General features: G+C 29.2%; 1 protein-coding gene across 1 annotated transcript; it reads right to left on the bottom strand.

Annotated features, from left to right (window-relative positions):
* Window positions 1-36: 36 nt before the first annotated feature.
* Window positions 37-21022, bottom strand: LOC111034462 (torso-like protein). Its single transcript, XM_022315725.1, has 5 exons — window positions 20452-21022; window positions 2584-2818; window positions 2263-2447; window positions 1728-1960; window positions 37-631 (listed from the first exon to the last, which is right to left on the bottom strand). The coding sequence occupies exons 2-5, from the start codon at window positions 2808-2810 to the stop codon at window positions 236-238; spliced, it is 1041 nt and encodes a 346-aa protein (XP_022171417.1). The 5' UTR covers window positions 2811-2818; window positions 20452-21022; the 3' UTR covers window positions 37-235.
* Between the last annotated feature and the right edge of the window lie 1467 nt (window positions 21023-22489).

Genomic DNA, 22489 nt, shown 5'->3' with positions numbered 1-22489 from the left:
CTTACATAAATAAAGACTTTATTAAAAACATATACGATCAATAATTATTTATAATACAATACTAGTTGCTCAACAAGAAAACATACTAAAATGGTATATTATATAGGTAATGATTTTAGGTACATTTAGTATTTGGCATTTGAGCGAAAAGGTGGAGGTACTTACCTTAAAAAAATTAGTAAAACTACTATAATAAATACACTGTAGTATTGGGTTTTATAGGAATTTTTTTTTATTACATATTAACTTCCCATAGTTTTAAATTATTATCCATTACTTCGTGGAACCAAGCACGTTTTTGAATGTCCTTAAAAGCCGGCGCCAAGGTTTTTAAGTCGAGCTTGAGTAATGCTTCATTGCCTAACATTCCATTCAGTTCACTCAACAGTTTCGTGTCTCCATGCAATTTCAGCAAAGAGGCAAAACCAAAGACGAAAAATTTCACTCTTAGTCTTTGGTGTGCCCAATTTTCAACAGTTGCATTACCACTGGCTGATTGTATTTTACCCACATGTTCTGCGTACCACGGTGAGAAGTATCCAATTAACTCTTGATTAGAGATCTGTGACACGCCTTTTGCTTTTAAACGTTCTTTAATTACTTTGTAAGCGTTTGGAGCGTATACATACACCTAAAAAGTTAATACAAATTAAATATATAAGTATCATAGATAGGTAGCAGTGAATTATTTGAAAAATCTAATGGTGGGAGGAGAGGCACCAACAAATCGAGCTATATACTAATAAATATCACCATAATATGGGGTTAATTTAATCATAATATAATTTGTTCACATATCTAGTTAAATACAAATATATTATGTAGGTAGTATATATGTTTTAATATAATCTATGCAATACATTTTAATGATTATTTATAATTATTATAAAATGAGGAAGCACAGATATCGGAAGGGGAATTTGTTGTTTTATTTTAAAAAAATTTTGTGTAGCTAATAGTTGGTTAAATAATTAATTAATTAATTATTATAAAAATAAAAAGTTTTTCCTCTACCTCGTCTCTGTAAATATGGCCTTGTAAATAAATATACTTAAATTTGTTCTGACTATTTCGTACTTTATAATATCTATTCTAATAAAATCAATTAAGTTTACAATCAAATGTTTTTACTACTCAGATTACTAAGTATACTGCAATAACATCATTTTCATAAATCACTCGAGGAAAAGCTTATCGTATCTTAAATGATTAAAAATATCAAAATGCTAGAGAAGGTCAAATTTTTATTTTGAATAGAATAATTTTGAATATATTGAATATTTTTATTTTTTTAAAAGCGTTTATGTGAATTATATAATATTAAGGTCATGCGTTTTGTATAGAATAATTAGAAACAGTTAAAAGAAAGTTTGAAGTTTAAAAGATTCTAGAGCAGCCATTTGCAAACTTTTTTGTAATAATAATTGTAGTTATTGACATTTATTTTATTGGGTGGGGAAAAAGAATCTGATAAAATAACTTGCAATATTACTCCAGAGTTCAGATAGCAACCTAATCGAATACATCTGGTAGCCAGTAGGTAATTGGTACCTATATTTTCTGCAGATTTATTAATAACCTCTCTTGAGCAATAGTTTTACAACCAATTCAGTGTCGTACTATCTCGTGTCATTATATTGTAATAAACTATATGGCTGTGTTTGGGCTTTAAATTTTAATTGCCCATAGATTAACTGCAGTAGGTAGGTAAAACAATGAACACTTGCCTGATAGAGAGAATTGCCTGTGACATATGACGTCACGTAATGAGATCCAAAACTCCTGACGAATTCAATGACCGACAAACTATCGCCGACATTAACAGAGGCCACCTGTTTGGCCACTGGCTCGTGAAGGTCGGTGCTCTCCATATCCATTTCTAAATCGGCAGTCTCCCTATGCCTAGCCACCCTGACGAGAACATAACAATGATCGCCGGTTACATAAGACACGTCTAAACCTGCATTGAAATATTATATACACCGATGGTTAGTAGGTAAATAATAAATAATAATACATGAAGGCAGAATATTGTTGGTAGCGCATTGTTTCGAAATAAACTAGATCAATTAATTTTTTGGTACCTGTTTATGCACGAGTGAAAATGTATTTAGCCATTGTACCATATTATACACCATTTAGGTGATAGGTACCTTGTACCTAATTAACGTTCGGTTAAAGCTCGTTTAATGTTGGCTTATCTGCAGTAATTTGTCATATGTGACCTGTGTGTATAATATAAATGTGCATTATTCAACAAACCTAAATTTCTGGCCAACGTGAATTTCGACCAGCTACCCGTAAACGCCTGCCACGGCTTGTCCAGCCTCTCTACGGAAAAATCTCTAAAGTAAGCTTGCAATAATTGTTTTACGTTATCACAAAATTCCATGTGGAAGTCCCCTTGGAATACTTGACCTCCACCACCTCCGATGCTTCTCTTGAGACTAATATTAAGGTAAACATACAATTTTTTCTTTTAGATTTGGATACAATAAACTTTTTAATAGAATGTATTCGCCATATACTAATATAATATATATGCGTAATTTATTATTTATTCCATACCTATTTAATATTTACCTTTGTTTTTCCGGCAGATTCGTAAACACATCGACTGTGGGTTCTCTGAATATCCACGAATGATCGGTGTCATTTCTGGGGACCACTCTCATACTTATACTAAAGTATCCATAACGATTGAACACGTTGATGGCGTTACCCACTTTGATGTCCGCTTGAGCCTTCTGTTGAAGCCTCAACGCGTAAAGAATAAAAACTATTAACGCCTTGGCCCCATCGAGGCCCATCGCTTGACCTGTAAAATGACAATACATATTTTTTTAAATTGGTGTAATCATTGTTACAACATAGCTGGTACACGATAATATCATGCTGCGTGCAACGGACAAAAGTAATTTTTTGTTATATTTTAATTGAATTTTTAATATTAAACATAGGCACGCGTATATAATATAAGGAATACACAAACACATTTTAGACGAGCTATAGTTGTGGTTTAGGTATGTCATATAATATATAGTCACTATATACCTATATATTTATTGACATTTTTCCAACACACAAATGATTAAATCGTTAAAATGTTACTAGTTAAAAAATATTAATAATTTTAGATTATAAAAAAATGATCCTACTTAGAAATTTCTGAAAAATAAAATAAATAGAAGCTGACGGTTGGTTAAGTTGTCCCCTAGCTACAATGGCATGCCACTAAAAGGAGGAATGAACTTATTGTTTATAAATCAATATTGGTTTTAAATAATATACAGGTATAAAACTATAAAATATTATTCGTCACCGATAATAAGGCAAGAACTATATTATTATACATACATTAATAATATATACGGTATTACGGTCCATTATATTTATTATAAATGTATATTTTATAATCTATAAAAGTATATACTGTTGTATGTTCGTGGTGAGATCGAACGTGATTCAAACTGTATTATTTTTTAATGTTTCATTGTTTGTATATTTAAGTGTCGATAATTAATGTATGACCTAGGTGGCTAGGTAATGGATATACATATAATAACATACACTATTACATTTATACTACGTGTCTATCTATATACGTACGTACTACACCATGTACACGGCTACACTCTATAGTAGGTATATATAATCTGGCATCCAAATAACATAGTAAATAATAATAATGTTTAGGTATATAGATACAACGAAAAACGATAAACAATATACACAGTACACACGTATGCGAGACATGCATGATTAAACACAGAATGACTGTTATACGAGCTAGACTAACTATTTTCTATAATAACAAGTATAATATTTTATAAGTAGGTACGGGAGTACCCATTCACTATTTATATGTATAGTATTTTATATTTATTCACCATCCATACCGATTACCGATGTTGATCTCCTTAAAAAATACAATATAATTACAATATTATGCTTTGTTCTAGTATAAGTATTAGGTAGTATAATTTGTGTTCTGTCTTGAATTAAACTACTATATTATTAATTAAAATTATTAATATAAAGTTTATATTAAACGGTAATCGATGTGTATTATTTTCATTAGTTGAACCAAAATTTACAAAAATGAATAAATATAAATGATATAAATCCACAGTCATAAGAATCCAAAACTGGAAAGTTAGGTATTTTATTACTATTCGCAACCGCTTTCACATTTATTATTGCGTGCCTATACTCATCAGAGTTGAAAAACTTATTTGGATTGATTTACGAGCAATAACGGCTAATTTTAATCTTTGATAAGAAAAAGGGGGGTGAGTGAATATCTAGAGGAAAAAATTTAAAAAAACAAGGGTAGTTTTATATTTTTATCTGGCAAGATTTTAAAGTTGTATGCCTTAACTAAAAAAAATGTGCGGATTTTGTTAAAACTAGACGAACTGTTGCGTCACACATTTTAACCTAACCCTTTTATTACTTCCGATAAAGAAAATCGACGAATGCATAAAAAACACTATGATATATCTATATCTATTTTATCATTAAAAAAAAATAATATTATATAAAAAAAAGTTTTTATAAATCACCATTCACCATGCTATTAAAAAATGGTAGGGAATAAGCTTTAGCCTAAGGGTTTTAAATCAATATTCAATTTCAATATTTGTAATATAACTAAATTTAAGCACTGAGTAAATATATGTAATATAATCGTATTATATGACATGTGATAATGTATATTAAGTATGCTGATATAATAATATGTATAAATCATTATCACAGTTTACTTTTATATAATAGTAAATATATTTCAGACTAAAACTATATTTAGTATAGGGGAAGGGTGATGAGATTTGATCGCCCCTTATTGATTTTTTTTTCTCACTGCTATTATATTACGTCGATATGTATAATTGAATATATTAGAACATAATATAGAAGTTGAAATAATCTATGATACATATATATATATATTTATAAGATATAAGTTACAACATTATTTCATTGATTATAGATTCGTTAATATTGAATGCACATATTGTGTAGGCACATGAAGTATTGGAGTACCCTAACTACTATAGCAAGACGTTGCACAATAAGTTAATTTGATGGTTGAGATGATTGCTTACAATATAAAGTATGAATGAATATTGTATTTAATAAAATAAATTTGAAAAAGGAGATTTACTGTACAGCATTCCATACAACCCTCCAATATCGTAATTATAAAATATTAAATAATAATGTTTTTAAGTTTCTGACAATATATACTTCTACAAAGCATATAATTATTATAACTAATACTTATCCATAGCTATATATTGTTGTTTTGTGTACAACCTAGTGGTCGACGAGTTGGTATAATTATAATATTATTCGTTTGACTAATCGACCTTATTAAAATCGTTCATTCATAATTCTGCACAAATTATATAATTTCACAACCTATTTTTGTATAATGATGACATATTTATGGCTTTATGGGTAACTATACAATTAATGAAATAATTTTAAAACGTGCATCATTCTCTATCTATTATATTATATTGCAGTGGTTCACTATTCAATCGTCGGTCTAATGAATCAAAATAATAAAAATAAAAATACCATTACCGTGCTCACATAAGAAAAAAATAAAGTTTTCATGATGCAATATGCTGTATGATGCCAGTATACAATATGACCTATGCATCTTTATTAAAAAAAATATATATTTCCGAAGACTGCGTATTATTAGTCGGCATCGTTGCGCAAAATTCGTCAGTCTTTAAAAAAAGATCGACGTAAAACATCATAAAAGAAATAATTTTGAAGGGTACTTAAGAATAGTGCATAAGCTTAATAATTATTATGATGGTGTATATAGTGTATACGGCATAATAGTATATACTGTGTATGTTGGTCTTGCAGACTAACATTTGACCGGGCGTACCTACATCGTATATTTATACAGTTATAATGTTGTCTGATGCTAGTATTAGTAGTATTACTGTATAACTTGAAAATTGAATCGAGATGCAATTTACAAAACTATAATCGTCCAGACGTGATTTTGCCGAATATTTCTCGGTAATATGCAGTTGTTCCGATTTTGTTAGTCCGCGTCCGGTGTAAGGGTACTTATACATAATAATAATTTTAGTGGCAGATCGTCCGCGGAGAAGAACATTATTATCGAAGCACTTCCGTGACTGTTACGAATATTTTACTTTTAAAATCGGATAATTCATTACATCTATATACACTATACAGTATATATAATAACAGGTATTGGGGTATACGGTGTACATAATAAGTATAGTTACGCACTTACGCCACTTTAATAGTTAAATGTGTAATCGCATATTATTACATACAGACGTGAGCGTATTTTCGACCATTATTCCTCGGATAATGTAGACGATATAATATCAAAAACAATGAGTTCTTTACTCTTATCTATTATGTACATCAACAGGTCGTCGACAAAAAAAGGATATTATAAGTATCGTACCTATTACGTACATTAACGCCCCGAATGTCTGAACAACCCACGCATACCTACTTAATTTCAATAACCTACCCAAGTAATCTCGTCGACTCGTAAATCGTAATAACAATATTATTTTTATTATTATTATTATTATTATTATTATTACGTTACTTCGTAGTTCGTATGTACAGATACACTGGAGTGACTGGACGATAGGTATATTGTGTATACTATAATTTACAATATATACAAAGATGAAAACCTGCACGTGTCATCATCACAATAAGTCCCTTGCGCGATTTCGAAACATAATTTATTATCATGGTACCTATAGTTCTACTATAATATAATATATAGGTAGGTGCGTAATTTAACATTGAAAAAAATCGTGAAATCTCCTACCCATCGCGCAGCAGAAACTGGACATTATAGCCTTCAAGTTATTGCAAAAAAAAAAAAAAAGAAAAAGCGCATATTATTATATCGTCATTATATTCGGATTGTTTTACACACAAAACGCGCGAGTTGTACAAAAAAACGACTGCACGAGCTACATAATATTATATACAATAATAAAAATAATATTATGTACCTATGTATATTATATATATTTAGACAATATTGTACGGGTGTGTTCGCGTATATAATGCATGTAGTACAACAATGATGTGTGTGTGTGTTTTTTTAAACATATGACGTCGCCTAAGGGGAAAATTGTCCGTATAATATGTTTATAACGAACAAATAAAAACAATTTGTTGATCTCACCTCCTTGGTGGCCGGTCCGGGTGTCCTTCGACGGATAAAAAATTCCCAGATTTGATCTCAATAAAAAGTGGCGTGCACTTATGTTACGCTCGTTATTATATATGTACAGACATACTAATATACTATATGTATACAAGTGTACATACTTGCTTACCTATATATATATATATTATTATATACATAGCCAATATAGGCACTGATGACCATCATGAACCACAACTCGAGTAGTTTTCATTGTCCCGAACGTGTATACATATTACATATACATAATGTTTTACATTTATACACACAATAGTATCGTAATTATATCGAATTCCGGAGAGTTAATCGCATGTAATGTAAACCCGTGATAATCGCTGTAGATACACCATACACACTGTTGCATACGTACCTGATGTATATAGACGGATTTGGCGATTTGACACTGAAATTAAATTGAAAAAATACACGTACTATGATAATCCGACTGACCATTCACGCATGTTAATCGCTGCAGTTCAATAATAGGTATAAGTACCTAAATGTACTATTATACAAGCACGCTGACAATCATTTTTTCCTTTAATAATAAATACATTTATAATTTATTTTCTAATTTTAAAGTATACTCAAACCATTTGAGGAATTTTCTGTGTCGATACCAACTTAATGTTTTGATCTTTTTTTCTGGAAGTTCTAAAGCGTTCTAATGACTCTTTTGAAAATGTTGATGTACCTATCCAAATCGAAATTCAAACTTACAGTTTTTCAATTATTTAACTTTGAGTAAGTACCTACTAAAGTCTAAGAATAATAGGTCAATGATAATGGGTTTGAAAGATAATATGATGGTTTGAAAATTATAGTGATTAATACTAATCTATCAACATTGTACAACTTGTATAAAGATTGCCGGAGTACAATATTTATATTATATTCAATGTCATCGTTTTTATATTTTTGTAAAATCGTTTTTAAAGACGACTATTATCTTTAGTGTATATACTTTGATACCTAACACAATAACTACTCATTCGAATTTTCCTTTAGATACATCATCAAGATTTTCAAAAAAAACATATGTTTAATATATTACAGTAAATTAGTAAAACACGTTAGTTCTTATTCGGGCCGTACATGTTTTCACCCAAGATCGACCTTCTGGTTTTAGCCCAAATTACTTTTTTTCACCTTAATTCAAAAAAGAGTGATTGGGTTTTTGGCCAAAAAAATAATGTTCGATATTAAACGGAAAAACATTTTGGTTACCACCTAACTTTTTTCATGCGATACAAATTTAAAAATGTTATGAGAGGTTGATTCAATTTACGATGACGGAACATTTAAAAGCCGTGCTCAATTTTGGACTCAAATGGTTAGTATATACATGGCTCTAAAAATAGAAATCATATTTCAATGCTTATTTGTTTGTTACCCGATAAAATATTTGAAATGTATGCGTATGTGTTTGAACAAATTATTAATACCTAAATGTAATCAAATCGTAAAACTTTTTTATCCAAAAAAGTAGTAATTGATTTTGAAATGTCAATGCATATTCGTATTGCTATTACGGAAGTTTGGCCTTCGACTCATATAATCGGTTGTAAATTTCACCTCACGCAGTTATGGTGGTGAAGCATACAAACATTTGGTTTAGTTAGTGATTACAATGATACCTAGTTCATAAATTATTGGTACTTGGTTACATACCTAGTATATTTGGTTTAATATTTTAAGAGCGTAAAGAAGCTGCTGACTGTTTTGTTGAGGATAGGCTGACAAAATACTGCGATTATTTAACTGAAAATTATATCTTAGAAGATAATCCTTCTAGTTTAGATTCTCTTCCTCCTAAACTTTGGGCATGTAACTCTTCAAGTCTTAGATTTACAACAAATACATGCGAATTATTCACTTTCACTTTAATACAAAATCACTGTCTATCATCCCATGGTAAAAAATATTATTCATAATAAACTCCAAACCAAAATGTATGTTAGAATTAATAGTGCAAATGTTTTTACAATTTCAAAAGAATCGAAAAGATTGAAGTGACAAGAAATAATAATTTAAAATTATTAAACAATACAAATCTGGTTATAGCTCACACTGTACGAGTTTAACAAATCCATGTGCTTTGAATGATGATTCGGTTTTTTTAGTATTATATTATTTTTTGTTATCTAATTACAAAAGATTAAATTTTCAATAAAAAAAAATATAATGATTACCAAAATCTTTTTTTGTTTATTAAATTTTTTTTTTTGACTTTAGGTAAAAAAAGGCTATTTGAGAAAAAAGCCAGAAGGTTGATTTTGAGCGAAAACAGGTCCGCTCCTTATTTAGGTTGGCAGAAAAAGCCCTGCATGGAAAAAATTAGATTTTTTTGTGCTTTTTTCTTTGGTCTTTTTTTCGATTCCTTGTTTGAAATAAAGAAGTTAGTACAGACAGTAGATACTCCTTTATATTGTATGGCATAAAAATCTTTATGGATAATTGTAAAAATGGGAGTGAGCATACTTGGTGAATCACCCTGTATGTGTATAATATGTATGTACAACCATCAAATTATACACTCACTACCCACAGTACCCAAACATAATATTATATATTACTATATTAGAGTAATTGCACCGAAAACGTTGTACTTATATACATCACGTATCTATAATACATAATACTATCTATTATACAGCTGAAGGTATAAGCTAGAGGTATATATATTATATATGTACCAGGTATTACCATAAGTATATAACCGCCACAAACCAGCTAAAAATATCCCGGACCTGTCGGCTCTGGAGCTGCAGTTATGTATATTATGATTATTACAGGCGAGCGTTGCGGAACTAATGAAGTAATAACGACGTACCTACACCCCGAAAAGTACGTCGATACGGGCCGAATAGCGTAGGTATTTGGTATATTGACTACATACCTATAGGTTTGTCAGGTAGGTATTGGTAGTCGGACAATATTATTATTATTATTACGATTGAACGCTGCCGCAGTGGCGTTTTGTGGTGACGTAATGCCGAACTCTTATTGTAGATAGGTACCCACAGTGACACGCCTGGACGGGTACGTCCTGGATTAATTGACCACCCGATCGTGACATACCGAAATCGGTAAGTAGGTATGTTTCCACGAAACGAAAATACCACCACTCACCAGTCACCTGATACTCGATCACCAATTAAAACCTTCTTTTGTACGATATCAAAAACATTTTAAAACTATATGTAGTTAGTCATATTACATAGATAATATTTAGTATTTTGTTTCGAAAACAATACGTAGCTGGTATATTAGGCTAGGTTACATCAAAAAGCAATCATTGTAACATTATTTTATAAATAATATTATGATTTATGTTATATTTTTTAAATTTTTTTCTGCAGGTTTTTTTGGGAGGGGTCTCAGGGGTGGGATAAATTTGTATGGCTTAATATTGTATAGTATACAAATCAATAGTTACATATCCATACCTAATTATATAGGTTCATTACTAGTTACCATTATTTAAGCATAAAACGTACAATAATAATTCATTATTGTGGTCTATGGTCCAGTCATCTAGTGGTAAATCTACCATTCTTATTTCGATTCAATGATAGACTATATCAAAGAATCTATTACCAATTGTATGTTTTGTGGACAGTCGAAGTGAAATAATGCCATAATTATAAATCCATCAATTACGAATCTAGAACATTCCTCCCTCCTCTAAATGGAACGATTTCCCCAAACAATAAAATTAAATATACTCAATTAATAAGAAACTTTTTGTTTACCTATTTATTCAATGAAAAATTTTGAAATATAAATAATTTTATGTCTGAATATGGCTTATGCTTAGCTATTAATTATAAATAAAAAATAACTTGTAATAGTAAAAAAAAATTAAATATAAATATGAACTCATCTATATATAACGTGCAATGTTATAAGTCAAAAAACGTCATGTGTATAAGTAAAACGTCTTAGGTATATATTAATATATTATATACTATACATTTATACAAAAATTACACATGATTATGATTTATGACATTATTTTAATTATAATATCTTATATTTTGTTAAAAGTACAAGCTACTCGATAATTACTAACTATGAGTAAAGTATATATGTGTTCACCATTGTATTTTAAATTTTTTTCTGGGCTTTTTTTCACCATTTATATTTTGTGTCACCATTAAATTACTATAAGAATTAACCAATTTATCAACAATTTATATATATAAATTCTTTGTTTGATCTCTATAATTTAAAAATCTACTAGACCATTTTAAATAAAATGTATATTAATAGATTCCTTGACACTCGGAGGGTGTTTGTAACTTATGTTTTCATCCTCCTATCTAGGTTTCTATATAGAGTGGCTCATGTGTGAATTTAGTTATGTTTTTGCGTATTTAAACATTTTAAATGGCTGCCATAATCTGTAACCGATAATATTACTATTATAAATAGCAAAAGTATAACATGTAAAAATATTTACAGTTATATTTTTTAAAAAACATAAGCCAAATGCTTTTGAACATAATTACTTTTATGATTTGCTTTTTTAATTGTGGGCATATTTTTTATGTAAACATATAAATTACGTTTATCACAAACGATGATTGGTCTTTCGTCGGCTATTAAGCATTAGTTAAATCTGTTACCTGTAGTTTTTTGTATACTTATTTCAACTGAAGCAAAACGAAAAACGATATAAGTATAAATTAATTTTAACCCTGGCAAAGTCTGGTAATACGGTTAGTATTATAGTTTATAAGATTATGATAGTGAGACGTACGCGGAGAAGTTAAATATACCTTCTCGAGAACGACATCTCTTCGAATTTTGGTTCCGCTGGGTTGATATGTTTATGGACAGGTGCGTGTAGGTACAGTGGCGTATCTACGGGGAGGGAAATACGGGTCATATTCCCCCACCCCGGAAGACCAAATTTTGTACACAAATACACAATACAACATGTATATATAATATAAATATATGCGTATACTCAATCCTGAATATGTTCATTAAAATATTTATATCCCCCCCCCTTCCGTGAAAAATCCTAGATACACTGATACTTACCTAGATACGTAGTAAGTAAACTGTATACATAATATAGGTACAAACAGGTGTTATAATATTATAGTATATAGACAGATAATCGTTATACGGTTCGATAACCGATGGCTATAATTAATTTAAATATATTATATAGCTACCTATATAAAGTTTATACAGAGTGATTCACCAATTATATATTACATTAAAATTATCCCTATTTTTCCTTTCATTGTAAATTTATTCAAATTTTGATTTTTTATACAATTATTAATAACTTAGAAATTACTCGTTCAAATGTTGATTTAGATAAATCAACATTTTCAAAAAAATCATCGGCTTAACAATTTACAGTAAAAACGTCCTTAGTCATTAAAAAAAAGTAGTTTCTATCGTATAAGTCATACATAGGATAGGAAATTATTTTCATATACTATAAAATCTAAGTATTAAAAATATTATTTTTAAACAGCATGATATATATGAGAGGTATTTTTCATATCAATTATCTATTATTATTATGTTCATATAAAGTATAAACGATGTGGTATACCTATTCGAAGGGAATGCTTGCTTTGATAGTTTACCAGTTTGGATTTTATATTTTGCGACCCCTTCCCGGAAACGTTGAATGTACACTCGAATACTTCACAGCCCACAGCTATAGTATATGCGCTGGTTAGCAATAACTGGTTATTCTGTGTCGAATTATGAACCTCTGTATACCTACATAATATGTATTTGAATTTGATAAATATATTTCTTCTTGGTATTTTTCGTTCAGAGTGTAAACAAAATTAGGGATATCGTAACCCGTGTAAGAATAATATCTATCAATAACATCGGTACCTTTTTTTTTTCATTTTCTACCTAACTAAAACATTTTTTTAATGTTTATCTACAACACTCCTAAATACACTTAGGTACCATTTACAGTGGTTTCTATTAATAATAAAACAATTAAACATATCAATATACAACTGTGTTATAGACCAACGTATATGTACTTATAGGTACTCCTAGCTATATTGTACACATTATATAACATTATCCAGGTACCTATATATTAATACGCGATGCGTGTCCATCTTGTCGATCGTTAATCGTTCAATAATCAATCAAGGCCCCGTATAATGTGATTAAAAAAAAAATACGAGTATCGATCATATTTTAGTACGAATAATAAGTGTCTTCACTTCAAACTAGACTCGGTGTCTATCCAATCCCCCACGCGTCACATAATATATACATACGATTATATACGAATTTAAATTTGCCGACCTGGGGGCTAGATATATATTATATCTAATAATTTATAATTTTTATAGGTATAATAGTATACTATATTATATATTTTAATTTTTCTCTGCAGAACACATCTTCTCGAAACTTCGACTCGAATTGTCGAATTAAGTACCTATCGCTTGAACAGGCTGTACCTATCCATGCATATTATATCTGGCCATCTAGCTAGGTATACCTGTATAGGTAGGTATATCGATGCATCATACATAATACTGCAGGCTGCAGCGTGAAATGCGCGTATAAATTAACAGTAATATATGTATATAATATATATTAATACCTACCTACAACTCCAAGTGCACTGTGTTTCAGTCGACCTTCGTATGTACGCCGCGTTACCAAAATGTACGCCAACTCGGTTAACCAGTTACCGTGTCAAGCATCAATATCGAAATATTATACCTACCTATGTATACCTATACTTAGTACTTATCCATGCGCAGCGCGACGTAGGTACTGCAATGACCGCCGTATAATATGTTTACAATTATATGTATTTATTTAAACAATAAGACACTATATTTAGTCTACCTAGGTAAATACATATTGTATATATCGGCATATTGTATTATAAGAAGGTATGTATATAATATCGCAGACTGAAGTTTATAATACAATTATGTATGAAAATTAACGATAGTGTCTTAAATAATTCATATTATATAAAAATAAAATAGTATGGTTGATGTAAATGGAACAGTTGTATTAGGTACAACCGTATAGCTTATACAACTAAAGGTACAGACACAAACTTAGATTTAAAAAAAAAAAAATGTGTTCCGTCAGTGGGAGTTAGTGGTCAGTTAAAATTTTGGATTTTTTCCGTATAAGTATGATGGGTACAACCAAAAATGTCTATGTACATAATAAAAAACGATTAAGAAGTCACCTTTCTAAGGCTTTAATTGAAAACTAATAATATTGCACTTAATGGCATATACATAAGATTGAGTGTTAAGGACTCGTCCCCTCGCTTCGGTCACCTCAGTGCAAAACTGATGTATTATTAATTAAGATATATAATTATTAAATTATTGAAATAATAGAACATCACTTTTATAATTTTAAAATGTATCGAAAATAGCAAGCAATACGAATATACGCATGAATATAACCTTGTATTTTATAATTTTATATCTTGATTCTAAAATTAAATATTCTATTAAATAAAAAGAAATAAAAATTATTACGCAATGAAATGAAAAATATGAAATGTGTAATTTAAATTAAAATTTTTATAGTAAAAACAGTTTTTTTCAGTTATTTTAATGTCAAGATTATTCAGATGTTTAAAATTTTAAATATGGTCATCACAACATTATTTATTATTTTCAATATTAATAAGAAGTAACCTTGATTATTCATGTCAAGTATTCTATTCAAATTTCAAATTAAATATAAAAAAAAACCGAGGAACTCGCTCAGCTTTATACTAGGTTTCGAGTGTACCACGTCGTTTATTAGGTCACTGTAATTAATGTTATAGATTTGGATTCAATTATATAAATCATTACATACAAAAAAAATAAAAAAGGTAATGAGTCTATCTCTATTTCTATAATGGTTTATTACTACATACCATTAATACCACCCTACCATAATATGGTAGAACCATATTTTTTGCATTATTGTATAAATAGCTATTTAATCAAAATATTTTGAAAATGTCATTGTCAGTAGGCAAATAGGCAATGATATTATACCTACTTAGATAAGTTATATAGAAATGTTTTCAATATCTACACTACAGTTAATATATCTAGGTATTTATGTATAATTTACAACAAAATAACTAGAATGTTAGGAGGAAAAATCATTGTTCGTTTGAATATTTCATATTTTTTCAAATTTTGGACTTACTAGTGTCAATAAATGGCCTAAAATGAGACATAATAGTAAGAAAATTATATATTTATATCATGGCTATAGAAAATAGTAGTGTAAAATATAAATACTTGGAGAAAATCTAAAATCTCAAGTTTATTCACGAATAATATAAAACATTTGTTGTCAACAACAACTGCAGTTGCGTTAATATTCCCGTTTTCTGGTTGTTTTTTGCTTGATTTTTCCAAATATAAAGAAAAGATTTGGTACATTTGTCATCAGAAATCGCCTTTAATATTGAGCATTGAAGCATTTGTTCTGCTCCAAAACGTAATTATTATAGATACAAAAACAAAAAACACCCACCTGCACGTGCACACACCCACTCACACTTACATCAAAAACCCATAACTATAGGTATGAGGTATCGTAGTAATTCGAGTTTCGTAGTAAGGAATCTAACAAAATTTCTTTCAATTTAAAAGTCTTAAAATCTTAAGGATACGGATTTAATTGAACAAAAACAGGAAAAACAGGAAAAATACCTGTTATAATAATTGATACAACCGTATAATATTACCGTTATAACCCGAAAAATATTAAAATATCAACATGTTGATACAATAAAGTCAAATTGTCAACATAATTTAGTGAATATTTTGGAGCAATATTCCTACCATAATAAGGCAGATATTATTAAAAATGCAACTCATGTTTTGATGTATTCTCGCATACCTGCAATAGATTTCTTGATCTACTCAGAATCTAAAATGGTTATAAGGCCTTAAGAGTTTAACTTTCGTATGCTATAATTGAGTTATCTACTTTAAAAAAATGAATAGTTCACGGTGTTTTATGGTTTTTTCATTTCCCAATACAATGAGATTAGGTTCATCGCTGGTGACCCACATAAATATGTTTGAACATATATGATAATGATTGCCAAATTCCGTACAGCACCATAAGGATGACCCATAAAAAGGTTATACTCCATTATTGAAAACTTTCAGTGAACACAACTAAAGGAATAATCTGGGGGGACATTTTTTTTAAAATTAATCTATGATTCAATAACATTGGTAGTTGTAAATATTATAATTCAACTATAAAATACTATTTCATAATAAAGGCGCATATCGCCTATTATTTCTACGTATTTAGTTTTAATTTATAAAATATAGTAGGTACAATATTATTGTTATTCTCGGGAATTTTGTTTTCAACATAAATAATTAAATAATAATACATCATTAAGAATAATGATGGTTTATTGGTAAAATAAATAATGTAATAGTTTGAAAATAGTTTTTTTTTCATTCGATAACCTTATAGTTCAGGATTATTATAATCATAAGTTTTAATTTTACAGTAATAATTCGTATAATTCTAATGTAAAAAGTATTTTACTATTTAAAAAAAAGATTTGACCTTAAGGTCGAAGAACTTGGAACTACATTACTATATAGTATATACTATACCATACATAATATTTTAGCTAATATTATATTATATTGTGATGACTGACTTGATAGTCACACGCGTTCACTGATATCATGTTCAACTTAAACTATTGTTCAAACACAATACTATAATTTGTAGTTAATTTGTAGGGTATATTGAGTATGTACCGTGTATTATTTAATTAAAAATTTGAATACAATCGAGAATCAAGAGAATATTATTTATGCCAGTAGGTATATATATTTTTTTAATAGTAGTTATTCAATTCTTTGTACTGATTGAAATGACTATACCTATAGTAATAATATAAAATGAAGATGCGTTTAACTGCGATTTAATATTTTTGAAATTATTTATTTAACCGTTTTTTACGCTAAACACGTTTTTCCTTTAAATACTCACATTCTTATATCTCAACCTCGTGTTTTATCATAACAAACAACTTGATATAATTAATATTAAATTTCATTGTCATACGATTATTGTACGTATGATAAATACGGTTATTTAAAAATGAAACACGTAAATAAAAAGTTTTAGGTTCACGAATCATATTATTGGCCAAAAACTGAGAAGGTATTATTGTTTATTCGTACATCTTTTTAAATTTCACTTATTTAGGTGCTCTCGAAGCACGTACGTAATAGGTCTAAATGTATGCCGCCAATAAACATGTCAAACTATACCTAAACACCTACCTTGATTTCACTTGTTTTAGTAATTTAATCATATTATTTTAAGGATCTTCTTGTTTTTAATTAAAAAGCAAGTATTCAAAGTTAAAAAACTCGTTGATTATGTTGAATTCATTCAAATGACTATATACTTCTATAATACACGCGATATGCAGATTTACATATTACATATAAGTACATTATATTAGATATTTTAATATTTAGATAGATACAAGTACCTAATGGTACACATAATGAACAGGTTTTAATTTTCCTATGAGTACATTTTATATCGGTCTACATTTTAGAATAATATGTTTTCGATAGTTAACCATATCTTCTAATTGCATTAGACAAATAGAGATATTATATACGATTGTATATTGATATTTTTTTTTGCAACCTATATTTCTAAATGAGTCTGAAAGTAAGACATTTTAATTACAAATATAATTGTAATAAATCTGTTAAAAATGTGAGCATGCATAGGTATTGTATATCAGTGTTTGGAAGGAATGAATTCTAAAAGGAACGGATTCCTGGAACGAATTACTTTTTAAGAAATAACACAATTAACGAATTCCTTTTTTTTTTAAAAAAGAACGAGAAGAGGATGTGTAAACAATTTAAATTAAAATTTTTTTTTTCCTGGTGTGATTATTACCAATTAGTGAACGTTATCGAGTATCAAAGTTATTCGTATAATATAATATTAATTTTTAAGGAACGGAACGAATTTTTTTTATAAGAAATTTGTCCAACACTGCTATGTATGTATGTATATTGTATATATAGCTTTGGAACGCCTAGAGAATTTCAAACAAACTTGTATGCACTACACTCTTTGTTTCCGTTCAGATTAAAATACTAACTGCATTTGAACCCATGATTCTCTCCGTATCCACCCCAATAAAATATTTCTATCCATTTTCGTAAAATTTTAAAATGGGCGGGTTGTTTGTTGATTTGTGTGATAAACGGTCGATTTACGGTTGTTGAGGGATACAATTGTTTTTAAATTGTATGAATTAGTACAATATATTATATTCCATTAAAAAAGTACAATCAAATAAAGTATCTAAAACATCACACAACAATGTAGGGAATTTCAACCATTGATCTTAAATAACAAAATTGCCAACTATAGATATTGGTTTACGCTTAAATTTAATAATAATTGACTTGCGACTACTTTGAGTATTATATTTTATTTTATTTATCTCACAATAATACGGTATACGCTATACAAAAATCTTGAAAAGGATTTTTCATGATTACCAATTTATTTTTATGGTTAAATTTATTTCTTATTTACTTGTTGATTTAAGTGTGTGGGTTCTATACTTAAATCTCATATAGTCATATTGTATAAACTATAAAAAATAAGCCGAATTCAGTGGAACCACTTTTTAATTTTATATCAGTATATTTTTACCGAGTGGAGTCAGAAATAAAGCTAGTATAGATTTTAAATATTAATCTATATAATAATTTATACTTTAAATATTTAAATAATATTATTATACTGAAGTATGATGTACCTCCGGAGTGTTCTACAAAATAATAAAATTTATTACATAGAAACCGGAAATCTGTGTACTTTGTTATATTTAACTATTAGGATCACACAATAAATTCATTATAATATTATATAATTATTTAAAGTTTATTAGTTTAATGGGTATTATATTTTAAACAAACTATTATTATAAACAATATACCCGTGTCTCATATAAAGTGCGCAGTACGAAAATTTAGGTATTTAGCCTTTGATTAAATAACATTTTGTTGACACGATACAGATTAATTATCTAAATGTAATATTATGTATAATATCTCCTTTATCAAGCTATACTTTGAAATTACGGTTTGTCGATACAATATTAATACTTATCAAGGTTATTCTAGTTCTGGGGGCGTTGATAATAATAATAAAAAACACAAAATACGCCAAAGTAAAAGTAGGTGTATACTCATAATACTATGTACGAACGGAATAATGTAAAAGAATCGTTTTAAAATGGATAAATAAGCATTGTAGTCACATACTATACCTATAGGGTGTCATAGTTGATGACATTTATTTTGCTGAAGACGGTAAAATAAAATAATATGTTGTACGACTTTCTATTAAAATAGCGATGTTCTTAACGTATTATTACGTAATCAATATTTGTAATTATCTGATAAGTTTTTGGCAGTGATGTTTTGCATATGCCTATGCAATATGATATAACTTGACCTTGAGTGTCGTGATTTATGATTAAAATAAATTTAAATTTTGATTCGACGGGAAATTTATTATATAGTTGCGTACTTACATGTAATTATAGTATTAAACGCAAAAGAAAATACAAAATAAACTGAAATGTTTATATTTCAGAATAAAGCCAACGGCCTCGTGTAAGTATAGGTAGGTAGGTACGAAGTACCTACTTATTGGTGGTGTGATATTCATGAGAGATGTATATACATATTATAGTTAACGTGCGCCAGACACTTGTTGCGAAAGTACCATCAATCGTGACAGCGGAGAATCTATTTTGAAAGATAAAAAAATAGATAGAAGATATGCATAAACGTGTTATAGTTGATACAAAAATTAAAATTATAAAAAATAAACAGACGACCACAATATCTACGTAAACTCCCGAATAACGGACTGACATTGTTGCAAAGACGGACTTAATATAATATTTACAATTACAAACCTATAATATAGCTGTATATATAATAATATATGTCATGACTTATGACATATCGCTACTTATATGGAATATTAAAAGACTAAAAATCTGGTGCTCGGACTACGAGACAAATACCACGCATTGTTCTAGCATAATATTATGATAATAATAATAATAATATTATGTACCTGCACAAATATTACGATTAATTTACAACGGGAGAACGTACCTATCTACTGCAACGTGTGCGGAGCTTTTCTAATGGTTAAACTCTTGCAATCCATGCCCGCTGCGGAGCGCCGTGACTCAATAATGTGATATATATATTATATTTGGAATATTGCGATTTACGGTGGATGTAAATTGTATTTATGTATAATATACACTCGGATGAAATGTGTAGCGGCCGGGTAATACAAACGCACGAAGTTATTAAAATTGTAAGATTATCACAATATTATTGGAGCAACGTTCGTAAATAAAATCGCATAAGTCGCCGTGGACGGATAAAAATCCAAACACGATAGTAAAATACAAAGTTATTATTTACTAATTTACTATAATTTCGTTCGCGGACGTTGAGAAAAATCGATTAGGTGTATTTTAATAAAAATCAAAAAAAAAAAATCGAACGAAAGAAAACGAATGAATAACAGTGAAAATAGATAGATGAAGATTAAAGTAATGAAAAGGTACACTACTGATAATGATTAATATTGTTATAAAAGCCTGTCCGTCGCGATCACCGGTCGAAAATCGAATCTACAGCGCCGCGCGGTACTCGCCGGACTGCGTGCTGCTGCTCTCCGCGGGTCGCCAGTCGCCACCGCTCGGTTGCGAACGCGACGCGCGCGCGTTTTTTCCCTCCTTGACCCCTTCCCCAAGATACGCGCAACTTACGCGGACGACTACGCGTCGCTAGCGCCTCATAATTACATTTTACAATTATTATTATTACTCACTAGTAACGCAGCTGTGATATTATTATTGTACTGTTCGAGCCTATCGCAGAAAACCAGTTTTTTTCTTATAGCGCTAAGGTGTAAACACAATTATATTATTATAATATATATATTATTATTGTAATAATATTGTGCACATCAGTCATCGTGTGACGCGCCCGTTTTGTTTTGGACACACACACGCGCGCGCCGTCTGTCATGGTCTCTCGTTTCGACGCGTACTGCAGCCGCGTGCGTGCGTTTCTGTACCTTCATTACGCACATTATTATTATTATTATTATATAGGTACACCTACTCGTATATCAGTAATCACTAATTATTAGTGCAGATGTAATTATATAGTTATGATATTCATTTATTATTAGTTAATTATTTATTATTTACCTACTATACCTACATTGTAGACTGTATAGTATTGTAGGTACTAACTACATTGGAACTGCCAGCTTATAATTTCGATATGATAGAAAGATATTAGCATATGGTTATATTATACATTTATACATATCTACTACTTAATAAAGAGGCTCAAATCGTTAGTTGCACATCGCACACCTAAATAAATAAATTCATGTTGATGTAAATACTAACTATACAATATACCTAGTTAGAAGACTTAGAACTATAAACTCCAGATTTTTATGCTCTAAAAAAAGATCAAAATAATATGCATTTATACATTAACCTTGAAATACGTACCTAGGTACCCAATTATATGACCCCCAGCTAAAAGACATATTTTTCATGTCAACATTTATATTATTGTTTAAAACATTTTAAAATTTAGTTAACTAGGGAGCAGTGGCGCAAATCAGCAAAATATCAGAATTTAGGCGGCTTATACAGTTGTACTGAAAGGCCGAAGGGGGATCTTCATATAAGTTAGGTTTAAAAAAATATTAATCACCATTTACCACTCTCCTGGTTAAGCTTTTGTACGCTTTAGTATCTATTGCTACTTTGCTGTTTTGAAAAGTTTTTGAATAATACTAGTATTATATAATATTAATATTAATATATGATTTTGAAAGACGCATGATCAATACAAATTACAATTGGGTTTGCGCCGTTTGCATCATGCGCATGACGTCGTTATACATTTTTAATATAGGTAGTAGGTACAGTTATAAATCCACTAATACAAGTTATACAATTATTAATTATGTATAAAAATGAATACTGTACGTTTGTTGTTTGGAAAGTTTCAAAAAAATACCTCATATTATTATATTAAAAATGTAAGAATGTTAGACATTTGTATATCACACAATAGGTCCTAATGCCCTATTGTCGATAATTTCTGA

Source organism: Myzus persicae, unplaced genomic scaffold (genome assembly GCF_001856785.1).
Source record: "Myzus persicae strain clone G006 unplaced genomic scaffold, MPER_G0061.0, whole genome shotgun sequence".
Lineage (NCBI taxonomy): Eukaryota > Metazoa > Arthropoda > Insecta > Hemiptera > Aphididae > Myzus > Myzus persicae.
The sequence above is the reverse complement of the archived record's forward strand: the minus strand, read 5'-3'. Positions and strand labels throughout refer to the sequence as shown.

What these genes read in the sequence shown, in the direction of transcription:
- LOC111034462 (XM_022315725.1), bottom strand. Translation starts at nt 2,810, where the DNA reads ATGGGCCTCGATGGGGCCAAGGCGTTAATAGTTTTTATTCTTTACGCG. An exon ending in AATCTGCCGGAAAAACAAAG is followed by an intron (nt 2,448 to 2,583) that starts GTAAATATTAAA and finishes CCTTAATATTAG; the next exon opens with TCTCAAGAGAAGCATCGGAG. An exon ending in CACGTTGGCCAGAAATTTAG is followed by an intron (nt 1,961 to 2,262) that starts GTTTGTTGAATA and finishes ATTTCAATGCAG; the next exon opens with GTTTAGACGTGTCTTATGTA.